General features: G+C 36.9%; 2 protein-coding genes across 3 annotated transcripts; one reads left to right on the top strand and one right to left on the bottom strand.

Annotated features, from left to right (window-relative positions):
• Positions 1-531: 531 nt before the first annotated feature.
• Positions 532-5,628, top strand: LOC114879429 (hemocyte protein-glutamine gamma-glutamyltransferase-like). Of its 2 annotated transcripts, none has more exons than XM_029194332.2 (8): positions 532-700; positions 1,525-2,006; positions 2,081-2,307; positions 2,440-3,044; positions 3,793-3,890; positions 4,231-4,521; positions 5,015-5,175; positions 5,298-5,628. In XM_029194332.2, exons 2-8 carry the CDS (start codon positions 1,532-1,534, stop codon positions 5,583-5,585), a joined length of 2,145 nt encoding a protein of 714 aa, XP_029050165.2. In that variant the 5' UTR covers positions 532-700; positions 1,525-1,531; the 3' UTR covers positions 5,586-5,628. The 2 variants fall into 2 exon arrangements, with proteins under 2 accessions (XP_029050165.2, XP_029050164.2); XM_029194331.2 differs by having other exon boundaries at positions 533-700; positions 1,522-2,006.
• A 650-nt stretch (positions 5,629-6,278) lies between these two features.
• On the bottom strand, positions 6,279-12,124 carry LOC114879419 (uncharacterized protein PF11_0213-like). Its single transcript, XM_046287785.1, has 7 exons — positions 10,635-12,124; positions 10,427-10,557; positions 10,187-10,242; positions 9,955-10,125; positions 9,405-9,799; positions 8,562-8,919; positions 6,279-8,510 (listed from the first exon to the last, which is right to left on the bottom strand). Exons 1-7 carry the CDS (start codon positions 12,122-12,124, stop codon positions 6,312-6,314), a joined length of 4,800 nt encoding a protein of 1,599 aa, XP_046143741.1. The 3' UTR covers positions 6,279-6,311.
• Positions 12,125-12,196: the final 72 nt, after the last annotated feature.

Below are 12,196 nucleotides of genomic sequence, written 5' to 3'. Positions count from 1 at the left end.
CGTGTGGAAAACCGCAACATCCACAGCACCTCCATTAACACATGTTAGCCAAGCTAATTAACGATGCATGCCAAGACGATAAGATAATATTTCTCTAATGCTTCCTTTGAGAATCGACGTTTACAAAGTCGAGATTTATAACGAATACTATTTTCATTTATAAATTATGCGTAGAATCGATTATTAAGGGTAAGTGAGGGGGTGGTTTTTGGGATGCTTTGAAATTTCTCTGCTTTCAGAACCAACACACGAAACATTTCACGCTATTTATTATAATTTTCTCTTATAACATTATTTTTCTATTTTCTAGCAATTTAGAGTTATGTCTTGGCTCATGGTAGGGGGCCAATGTGACCCAAATCCACGATACGTATACCACGAAGAAATATCTAAAATTCGTCATTTTAATCAATCTCGTTGATTCTGGTATGAAATTTTTGGTTTAAATAAATTCGTACGAAAACATTGATGCATAAATTCCACGTGCTGCTGATCGTAGGTGGGGATTTTGCGGTCAGCTTAAAGGAAGCTGCATCTCGTATAAAAAGCCAGTAAGCCTCACAGTCAGTGTTAGTACAGTGAGAGTGTAAGTTCATTGTTAATTGTCATTTGTACGACGAAATATTTTTAATTGTTTCCCGTAATTCGACTTGTCATTTCAACTGCATCGAGTTTATTTTACTTTATCTTTTAATACCATGTAAGTTGTACACATTATCAATGATCTATATCGATTTATCAAAAAAGTGACATATGTACAAAAATTAATTACGATAAAAGTGTTGTAGATATCTTATAAAATTGTAATATTGATCATATTGATGGTTAAATTTAAAATTTAAAATTTTTATCCATTTCATCAGATATTAATTACAAGTTTAAAAATTAGTAAATTCCAGAACATTGTTTATTCTAATTGACAAACGTGGGTAGAATTACAAATTATTTATCTAACTTACTTTAACAGAAATAAAATTACCACGAAACTTTTTGTTAATCTACTGATGTCACTTCTGAAATAAATGATGTATTTACAAAAAAGAGAAAAAGAAGGCTGAAAGGTTCGAAGTTGCATTATCTTCTTACGTAATTAACCGCATGCAAATGAGATTGTCAGAGTACCGGTTTTACTTTTATCATAAGAAATTTTATCTTCTTCGAACTACCATCGTTGAAATATTTCATAGAAGCGTGAGAAATTTGGTAATAGTTTTCGAAGTACCGCTTTTCGTCGAAGAATTCGGTGAATCATTCGCGAGAGTCGTCGATACCATTCAAGGGTGATACAGACCCGTTGCAAGGCAGTTCACGTTCCGAGATGTATCCCGGATATTTACGCAACGAATCGATGAATCAAAGGTAAATTCCGAGCTGTCTTGCAATTGAAGGTACGAATGGTATTCGGGTACAATCCGTTCCCCCGTGCTTCGACGGGGTTCTTACTAAACATTCTTGGAAATTTAACTTGCATTTGACCTACATGAATTTTCTTATAAGAAGATACATCAATTCTTTTCGCAGCAGTTCCAAAATGTCGTCAGAAGAGCCCTTGGTTGTCGAGGCAGTTCACCTGTACGAGAAAGAGAATGCTACCAGTCATCGAACGATCAATTACGAATTGGTACATTTAGACCCACCGACCCCTGTGCTCAGAAGAGGTCAACCATTCAACGTTGCTCTGAGATTCAATCGAGAATACTTGGACGAGACTGATATCGTTAGATTGCTATTTAGCTTTGGACCGAACCCGAACGTTCTCCGAGGTACCAGAGGTGTGAACACCATAACTAACAGGGATACTTACTTGACCGATCTGGAGGCATGGGGCGTAAGGATGGTCGGTGTCAGTGGCATGGATTTATCCGTGGAAGTGAGAAGTCCGATCGATAGCCCTGTTGGCATATGGCAATTGAATGTCGAGACCACGATAGTTGGCAGCAAGAAGGCGCCGAATACTTTTAATTATCAGAAGGATATTTATCTGCTGTTTAATCCGTGGTTGAAAGGTCGAACTTATGGACTTAATATTTAATTTAAAAAATCTGCAAGATTATTCTAACAATTTTTCTTTGATTTGCAGAGGACATAGTGTATATGGAGGACGAACAGCTGTTGGACGAGTACGTTTTGAACGACGTTGGAAAGATATGGGTCGGTCCATGGGGTAGTTCGCGGGGCAGAGAATGGGTTTTCGGCCAATTCGATGCCTGTGTTCTTCCAGCTTGTCAATTGTTGCTCGAAAGATCAGGCATTAAAGCTATTTCCAGAGGAGATCCCATTAAGATGTGTCGAGCTATTTCAAGAATCGTAAGGTTCTTTTAGTATCTATGTTTCAACCTGTTCCTCGGTGTAACATTTCAAACGAGATACATTTTTACAGAATAAAAAGAGCGCAGAGTCGAATATTTTAATCGACCATCAAATTATTTATTTCTCCAGGTGAATTCGAACGACGACAAAGGTGTCATTACCGGACGTTGGGACGGCGAGTATGGCGACGGTACGGCCCCGTCAACGTGGACCGGAAGTGTGCCGATTTTGGAAGAATTCTTAGAAACCGGCGAGCCGGTGAAATATGGGCAATGTTGGGTATTCGCTGGCGCTGTCACCACCATATGCCGCGCTCTTGGAATACCATCGAGGGTCGTGTCGAATTTGGTATCGGCCCACGACGCGAACGCTTCCCTCTCCGTCGATCGTTATTACGACAAAGACAACGAGGAGCTCGGTTATGATCCGCAGAATCCGAATTATGACGAAGATTCAATTTGGAATTATCACGTTTGGAACGACGTATGGATGGCTAGGCCCGATTTGCCGAAAGGATACGGAGGCTGGCAGGCTATCGATTCTACCCCTCAAGAACCCTCCGAGGGTGTTTATCAATGCGGGCCAGCTTCCGTTGAAGCAATTAGACAAGGAGCTGTTGGATATAATTACGATATTACTTTCATGGTGGCGTCGGTGAACGCTGATCTAATGAGATGGAAGGAAGATTCCGAGAGCGAGCTGGGATACTCTAAAATTGATTGCAACAAATATCAGTAAGTATTAATAATAATAGGGACAATGGGACCTCCGCTCCACCTTCCCATAAGGTGTTTTCCTACCTCTAAATAAGAGTGCAATTCATTCACTCACACATTCACTCTCTGGACCCTCGTTTCCACTGCCCACCTTTTCTCTCATCTCTTCCACTCTCCTCATCCATACCTTCTCTTCTCCTTCTTATCCAAACACCTCTGCCACCACTTCCAGCCAACCTTTATCTCTCCCACAGTCCATTCTTCCCATATATGCTCCCACGACTCTACCCCTCCTCCACATATCCTCCTCCTCCCAATATCTTCCCCCTTTCATTCTACTCCTTTCCTCCCAATTTTTACTCAGGTATCCTGGCACACCTTCTCCTAAATATCAGTAAGTATTTCGTATATTATTATTAAATCAGGTTTTTCAAGGAAAACAACTATATAAAGGAAGCAGATATTCTGAAAATCCTAATCTTCACGATTTCAATGTTATAAAAATTCATCGTTGTTAAATACAAGATAATTACCACGTGAAATTCGTCGTTGGGATGGTAATTTTGACCTCGGCTATTACTAGAAACGCTACCGTGTATTATCTAATTTCCATCACGCGAACATAATCGAAGCATTTACGCAGAAGAATCCTCTGTTTAAAATTACACAATTACACGCTCCGCGTCGCTTGATGTACAACTCATTTTGTTAACTGATTGTTTGACTCCTCGATTAATCTGAAATTTAAACTTCCTTTTGTTAACAGTATCGGTCGTATGATTCTGACGAAAGCACCTTGGATCTTCGATCCCAATGGTGACAGAGACCGAGAGGATATAACGTCATTGTACAAAGCGAAAGAAGGTAAATATGAATTAATTAATCTTGAAAGCTTTGGATTTTTCATTTTATTATAGTTAAACGTTTGAATCTTTAACGTTGTTATAATGGACTCGAGCTAAAAGACGGTCAATGTCATTTATCATTGGGACTATTATATCTATTTGAACTTTTTGAACTTCCACGACGAGACTCATTGAACTCATCGATAAATCAAATTTCATAAATTCGAGTTATTTGAACTTTCAAACTATAACCCTTGCAGAGTGGATGACACGGTAGTCGCATGAACGATGGAACTTGGGTCGAAACGAATAATGTTATTCACTATCATTGGTACTAATTAACGAATAATTATTTTCAGGTACCGAAGCGGAACGTCTGACGTTATTCAGAGCAGTACGAAGTACGGAAGTGGCGAAAAGATTTTACTCCTTACCCTCGCCAGGAAAGGAAGACGTTGAATTCGATCTCGTAGACTTGGAACGGGTGAATATCGGTCAACCGTTCGCCCTGACTGTCAACATAAAGAACAAATCGGATCAGCCAAGAACCATTCAAGCCATTCTGTCTGCCGGTAGCGTGTACTATAACGGGGTCAAGGCGAACCTAGTGAAAAGAGCATCCGGTGACTTCACCCTTCAACCAAACGCCAGTAAGTTCGTTAAGAATCGTTCGATATCAATTGAACGATCTACGGGTAATACTTTTCACGTTGTATCTGATTCCATTTATTAGCTAACCCGTATTTAATTGAAAATCTTGAGACTTTAGACATTCTGTTACTTTTGTACTGCCAAAAGGTAAGAGTTATCGAAAAAATTCTTGCGCCATTGTGTTTAGTGGCCGACATTTTTTTTTTGCCACTTCCGGTCTGACCGAAAATTGGTCGATTTCCAAAAAAGGGTTGGTTCTAGTGCGAATCTCGCTCTAGTTCACTTTAGCTTGTTAAATTTTCAAATATATATCTTTGCTCTCTCGAGCAAATTTATATTCCAGATCGATTTGGCAATATAAATTATTGATTGTGGTAGGTGTTATTTTAGACCAGACGTCCAATTGCAATTCAAAACGCAAATCGAGCCCGCATTCATTTACATACATAAATAAGTCTGCTTTTCATTTCGAACACGTGTGATTTATTTTAGCCGAACAGCTGAAACTCACGGTCACGGTAGACGATTATTTGGACAAGCTCGTGGAGTATTGTATTATGAAACTGTATTGCATTGCCACGGTCAAGGAAACCAGGCAAACATGGGCCGACGAGGATGATTTCCAGGTTTTGAAACCGAGCATTGTGGTGAAGGTAAAATGAGAATCAATAGGAGACCATACAGGGTGTCTCTTGCTACTGAGATATGTTATATCCTTTGGTACAGTGCCAAAATTAATATAATTTGTTTCTTTCTTTATTAAATACATTTCTAGATCGATGATGAACCAATGGTAGGAAGACCATCGACGATCTCCCTTCGATTCAAAAATCCTTTGAAGAGAACCTTGACGGAATGCAAATTCAATTACGCTGGGCCAGGACTGTCGAAAAATAAGACTCTGATGTTCAGAGACGTCGAACCGGAAGAGGATGTGTACGTGGAACACCAGTTGGTTCCACAGAAATCGGGAGCACAGAAAATTATAGCTACTTTTACTTCGAAAGAACTCGTGGACATTACAGGCTCTGCCGCCATCGATGTTCTCGACGAGGACGAATAGAATTCTTGAAACTCTTATAATTATATTACGTTTTAATCTTTGATTTAACTCGAAATAATTCAACGCAAACCAGACAAACGTATATTACACATTTCCTATTGAATCACTGAGGTTACGGTCACACAGCGGTGGTCCATTTCCGGTCGATGACGAACCGATTAAAAATCATTTTACTTACTTAATGGCACGCAGCTCGACTGCAGAAGTAAAAGGATTACGTAGCTGGTTTTTAGACAAAGGTTGAGATCACAGCTCGGAAGAGATAGGGATTACGTAATCGAAGAAAATAGCGAAGGCTTAAAAATAGATAGGAAACGGATTAATTCTCGCGTAGGCTGTTTCTTGGGTCTCAATCGATTTTTATCGTTCATACGTGAAACGAAAAGAAATGATACATGGCTGTTTTATAGAATATAAATTAGTGTTTCGTTAGGTACCACCGAAAATTCAACGATTAATTTTACTGCATTCGATACAGATTTGATTAATTAGTAAGTAAAAATACAAATGTATATGAGCCTTAGAGAAAATTATTAAGGCTCTTTTAAGTGTTGTAATTTAATTTTTTTACGTAATAAAAATAATATAAATAATATAATTTTTTCAGCATCTTAATCAAGAATTTAAGAAAGCATAATCAAGTAATATTTATTTAACGAAAAAAACACGAACTACAAAATACAAATCTAACAAAACAACATTTATACAAAAGAAATAACAGTAGAATCACGAAACAACATCGCAAGTGATTGTGAAACGCAAACAGCAGAAAACAATTAAACACATAACACCATAAATTAAAGGTAACACATTTTCCCTGGAAAATATAGAAAATTTAACAGTTTCATTATCCTGTAACCTGGTGCATGTATTATTTGAAATTTTTCGAACAGACACCTTCTTTTCCATCGTGGAATCCTCTGTTTTCTGAATTAAAAACTCCATCAATGATTTCACATCTTTCAAAACGATAGTGTCTGACAATTTTCCAGAAAGTTTTAGTTCAACCTTCCCAGCGGTAGTTTTATAAGACCACGTGGTTGACGATGACGATTGAATACTTTCAAAATCTTCATCCGGAGATTCGTTGGTAAAAATTGACTCAACTTCCGCTCGCCTCAATGCCTCATACATTTGGATGGCGCCATTTTTACCATTATCCTTTTTAGTGAAAATAGTATCGACGCTACTGCTCTTAGTCACGTAATTAGGTCTCCCTTCACAAATTTTTAATCTTTTCTCAGTTGATCCCTTTTCAGGTTTCTTCTGCTTCTCCTTCAACTTCCGTTTGTAGATGTCGATGGCTTTGTATATATTTCGAATTCTGATTGCAGTCACATGGAAGGCTGCCATCGTTTCACTGGAGACGCTTCGAATCGGAGAAGTGTTTGCTTCTTTCGTTGTCTCTTCATTATTCTTCAGTGATTCCGAAGAAGAACTCGAGGAAGAGTACTGCGTTGACGCATTCGATTCGACGAAACGTATTTCCTTTGACGCATCATTCCCTTCGCAGCTCGAACATTCATTCTCTTTCATCTGATTCAACAACTGTCGAAAGACATTGCGACAACTTTTCGACGAATTTTTATTGTCTTCGTTAGAAACATTAGAAAAAGCTTCTTTCAAGTTCTTGTTAAAATTCTTCGAGAAAATATAGTCAATTTGTTCAGTGGCCACGGATTTAGATGCGCAAGAGACATTGGTAGTTTCCGTGGAACTGTCTCTAACCGGAAGTGTCTCCGTCATCGAGGACACGTTTCTGACTTCGTTGGTTAAATTTCTCACGCGCTCCTCTTGCTTCGTTTCCGTTTGTGTCTCTACCATTCGTAGGTCTTTAGGAACGATTTGCAAACGCTGCCGACTTTCCTTTTGGAAATTAGTTTGGGAAGAGGCGTTGTTCGTGTTGTACTCGGTGCAGGATGAGGCGTCCTTCGTTTCCGGTTGCGGAGGACACTTTGCAATGCTACTTTTGTAGTCTTCTGTGTGTTTCGATGGCAAATTCGATTCATTTTCTTTGGAATTTTCTGGCTGCTTTAAGTTATTTTCAGAATTACTATTGTCTTCTTCGGGATTTTCTGCGTGGCTTAAATTCTTCTCATAATTAACATTCTCTGTATATTTTAAACTTTTTCCATTATTAATAACATCTTCTTCCTCGTGAATTTCCGGGTACATTAAATTCTTCTTACAATTAATAACATTTTCTTCTTCGTGGCTTTCACTGTTCTCCGAATTCTTTTCATTGATAATAATATTTTCTTCGTGCTTCTCCAACATGTACCCCAAATTTTCATCTTTTAAAACATTACCCAAAGGTTGATCATCTTCAACGTTGAAAAGCATATCCGCAAAACTGATCGACTTCTTCTTCGAATGTCTACGAGTTTTCTGCTTAACTTTCAACTCATGTTCAGCTCTGTTCACCAAATCAGCGCCGATTCCTTGTTCGCAAAGAAACTCCTTCAACATACTCAACGACACTGCGTGAGAATTCGGTTTGATCTTTTCTTTTTCGCTGATTAAAGTGTCGGTTTGATTTTCTTCGTCGCGAATCGATGAACTTAATCTATCGGTCACCTTCTTTGCTTGATTTTGAGTACTCGACGTTGAAACGGTGTTGTACGATGACTGATAACGGCTTGAAACTTCGATTCTGGTTGTGCAATTGTAATTCGAACTAAAATCTTCCACGCAATTAGCTATAGAAACGATATTTGGAAAACCATTTGCATCGATGTGATTTTCAAACTTTCTCGATACGTGTTTCGATAAATCCAAAGCTTCTTCAGGATTGAATAAACTATCTGAAATTTTATCTACTGTTTGATGGTTTGCATCTATCATATTGATAGGATTAAGATGATTTCTTATGTATCTACTGGAATTCACGTCCCTCGTTGGTTCTTCTTTATTAATAGGAATTTCTTCTTTCTCTTTTTTAATTAAAATTGATTTCGAAGGTTGTTCAAAGGCAACAGGTAAGCGATACAAGTTTATTATGTTTCTAGGACTCATCTCTTCTTTTTCATACATTTTCGGGGGTTCGATGGTCTCCTTCAACGTACCGAAAGGTTTCGATTCTTTAAAATTCCTTGGACGAGCCTCGTCGTGCAAGGATCTACTGTCGCCGTATTTCGAATTAGGATATCCTGGAATCTGACGCATAAATTCATTGAAGTTTCTTGACGAGGCTCTTACAGCCCCTCCCTTTGGTTTCATCCTGGGACTGATCCTCAAACTAGTGTTACTTCTTTTCCCAACGATCCTAGGATTGAACATGCTTCTCACAGATGAAACATCGCTGGTGATTTTCTTTTTAGATACATTCGATGCTCTGCAAGGTTTTTTTCTCAATTACCAATTATTTATATCAATATTAGATACAATGTATTACTAATCCCTTCCCACAGATCAATATATTTATTTAATGATAGTATTTTTATCTATATCAATATCAGATATGATGTACCATATTAATCTCTTCCCAGAAATCAATATATTTTAATATTATTATCTATATCAATATCAGATATAATTTACCATATTAATCTCTTCCCAGAGTTCAATATATTTATTTAATAATAATAATAATATTATCATTTATATCAATATTAGATATAATGTACTATATTGACTTCCTGCAAATCAATATATTTTAATATTATTATTATTTATATCAATATCAGATACAATGTACTATACTGATTCCTTCCCACAGATCAATATATTTTAATATTATTATCTATGTCAATATCAGATATAACGTACTATATTGACTTCTTTCCCACAGATCAATATTTTTCATTACATCAACATTACCTTGTATGTTCCGCGAACAGGTTGATTTTTTCCTTGACATTTGAACGAGCTTTCTGTAACGTGGTCGCGCTATTCGAAGAAGGAATCTTAACTATTCCACCTGGTTTCCAAACTGGTTGTTGAGTGCTAATTACACGGTTCTTGCTTTGGGACGATTCTTTCGCAATTCTTCCCCTTTCCGTCGTTTTCGTATCACCGATCTGGCCATCGTTATGAATCTTTCCTCTCTCTCGATTCACGGAATTGCTTAAAGGTTTCATGGAACTTTTCGCATTCGAAGCGAGAGATATTTGGGTCTCAACCGTGCTCTCTTTCTTAAACAGATTTATTTTTCTAATCTTCGATCGTCCGCTTCCCGATTTCGATCTGGGAAATGTTTTCTGGTTATAGAAACACTTTCAGCACGGGTGTCGTCATAAGATTGCATATTAAATTATTAGAAATGAAATGTAATGACGCCACCTGGTTAGCAGGTTTGTCATCTTATGATGACACTCGTCCTGAAAAATTATTTAATTATAACACATTACTTTGTATCATGAGTAGGGACATAGTTCGCTGTACGATGATGGGTAGTCTTATATTTCTGTAGATTTTTAACATTTTCCTTTTCCTCGTTATTAATTATCACCATTTTAACCAAATCCGAGATCAGTTCAATTAAACATACTATTTCTTCTTTCCAGTAATTCAAAGATAATTTGATCTCCATCAACATAGTCTAAATCAATTACAAACAGACAATTATTGTATGCTTCAAATTATTGTATCTTTAAGCTTACATTGTTATATCGGCTATTCTTCAATGGTTTAAACTGCACTTGATTGAGACGTTCTTCTATAACAGAATGTAATTTTTGGTGAAAATTTTAGAATTTTAAAAACTTGTAATCTTAGAATTTTTAAATTATAAAGAAGTTGGTCTACTTTTTCTTTTTAGAGGGAAGCAGAGTCAGTATCATAGATAATTCAATAGTCTACCTATTTATCCATAATTAATTGAAGAAATTAAATGGACAAACCTTGCTTATCCAAAGCAGCTTTATTCTTATTCACAGCCATCATTAATTTAATCCCATGTTTCATAAGGATCTTCTTTATTTCTAACTCAGCTTTTTGACTGTTGTTTGAGCCATGAAGATAACTCTTACACCTTGAAAATTATTTAACGTAGATGATTCGTTTAAATGAATCCTTTCTTAATGTGAAAATATAATTTGGTTTTCATACCTTGCCACAGTTTTGTCCAACAATTGTAACGTCATTGTGTGATTGATTGAATCTATCGAAACTGTTCCTATCAATTTTGCTTCGATATATTTCATTCGTTGTAAATCATGAGTTAATTGTTCGTGAATGCTAGCTAACATTTTACATATATTCATATCTTTATAATCATCAATAATTTGTGTTGTTTTCTTGGTAATCATTCCAGTTTTAGGATCCTCAATCTGAATTCTCATCATTTCATTCGAAGAATCTTGAAAATTTTCTTCTTCTTCTTTTTTCAAGGCGTCTTTATCAGCATTTGTATCAAAATCGTCCTTTTTATCTTCTCGTTTCTCAATTATTTTCTTCGTTTTATTCTCTTCTGACGAATCCACGTTCGAATTTTCTTCTTTACAGTTCAATTTCTCTTCGATTTGTAGTATCGGCACATTTTCCAATGATGATAAATCAGTTTTGGAGTATTTGGAATCGCCGGATTCCTCGGAGGACAAGGTAGATTTTGAAATTTTTCTTTCATTCGGTTCCACTGAAATTTCATTATTCTCAGCGGTTTCTGTTTGAATAACATTAGAATCTTCATTTCTTCCACATAACTTCTGCAAATTTAATTCTTCAGCTGAACGTTCTTCTTTTTTCACGTCACTTCTCAACAAATCCTTGGTCTCTTCATCTTCTTTTTCATTTATCTCAGGATTTATACTATTTTCTATTTCATTCAGACACTCCTCTCGAATGGGTTCAACAAACTTATCTGTATCCAATGAACCGGATTCTTCAATTTTCTGTACATTACGAATGGAACACGTTTCTTCGTCGATGATCCTCGAGTTCGTACCAGAAAATAGACATCCTAAAATACTTTCCCCAGAATTTGACGCACGACATTCGTCCTCTTCTTTTGGAAGAGTTCTCATAGAAGGCTCGCTATCTTTATTGCTGAAATAAATTTCGACCACCTCGGGGGGGTAGCTGAAAAGACTATCCGCAACAATTCGATCCTCAGTTTTCTTTATTTCTCTAACAGGAAATTGATCCTTGTCCTTTTTATCAGAAGAAACAGATCTTTCTTCCGTCCACCAATAAGAACTTCTTAATTTATCATCTACTTCCGGAGCTTCGTTAATTCTGGATGGCATCTCAAGTTTCTCTTCCTTCAATGATTTATTCTCATTCAATTTCTTCCCTTTAAGGGTCGTTTTCGAGTACACTGTAATAACACCGCTATTTTCCGAGATATTCTCACCCTGAAGACGAGTGACACTCTGCGAGGTCATCTCGACGTGTATTTCCTGTATTTCGTTTTTCACTTCCTTCTCTGTAAGATGATTTTCATTCGTCGTCGTTTCCGACGAGTTTTCGGAAATATTTATATTTCTGTTCGAGTAGAATCCATTTGTTCTTAGGAATTCTTGAAGTATGTTGGCGTGGAAGGTTTCTTTCTGCTTCGCGCTGGGATCGATTGGATTGAAGCGAGACCATGTTGAATTCATTACGAGTCTGATATTGCAGAAAAATAAGCTGAATATTTAACTGTATTTTATATTGGAAACATCATTTTAGAA

This window comes from Osmia bicornis, chromosome 11, assembly GCF_907164935.1.
Source record: "Osmia bicornis bicornis chromosome 11, iOsmBic2.1, whole genome shotgun sequence".
Taxonomy (NCBI): Eukaryota; Metazoa; Arthropoda; class Insecta; order Hymenoptera; family Megachilidae; genus Osmia; species Osmia bicornis.
Note: the sequence above shows the minus strand (reverse complement) of the source record. Positions and strands in the feature narration are given on the sequence as shown.

Coding starts and splice junctions, on each gene's coding strand:
- LOC114879429 (XM_029194332.2), top strand. CDS start 1,532: ATGTCGTCAGAAGAGCCCTTGGTTGTCGAGGCAGTTCACCTGTACGAG. Junction 2,007..2,080: donor GTTTAATCCGTGGTTGAAAG/GTCGAACTTATG, acceptor TTTGATTTGCAG/AGGACATAGTGTATATGGAG. Junction 3,045..3,792: donor ATTGATTGCAACAAATATCA/GTAAGTATTAAT, acceptor TTTTGTTAACAG/TATCGGTCGTATGATTCTGA.
- LOC114879419 (XM_046287785.1), bottom strand. CDS start 12,124: ATGAATTCAACATGGTCTCGCTTCAATCCAATCGATCCCAGCGCGAAG. Junction 8,920..9,404: donor CTGTTCGCGGAACATACAAG/GTAATGTTGATG, acceptor AAAACCTTGCAG/AGCATCGAATGTATCTAAAA. Junction 8,511..8,561: donor TAAACTTGTATCGCTTACCT/GTTGCCTTTGAA, acceptor AAAGAGAAAGAA/GAAATTCCTATTAATAAAGA.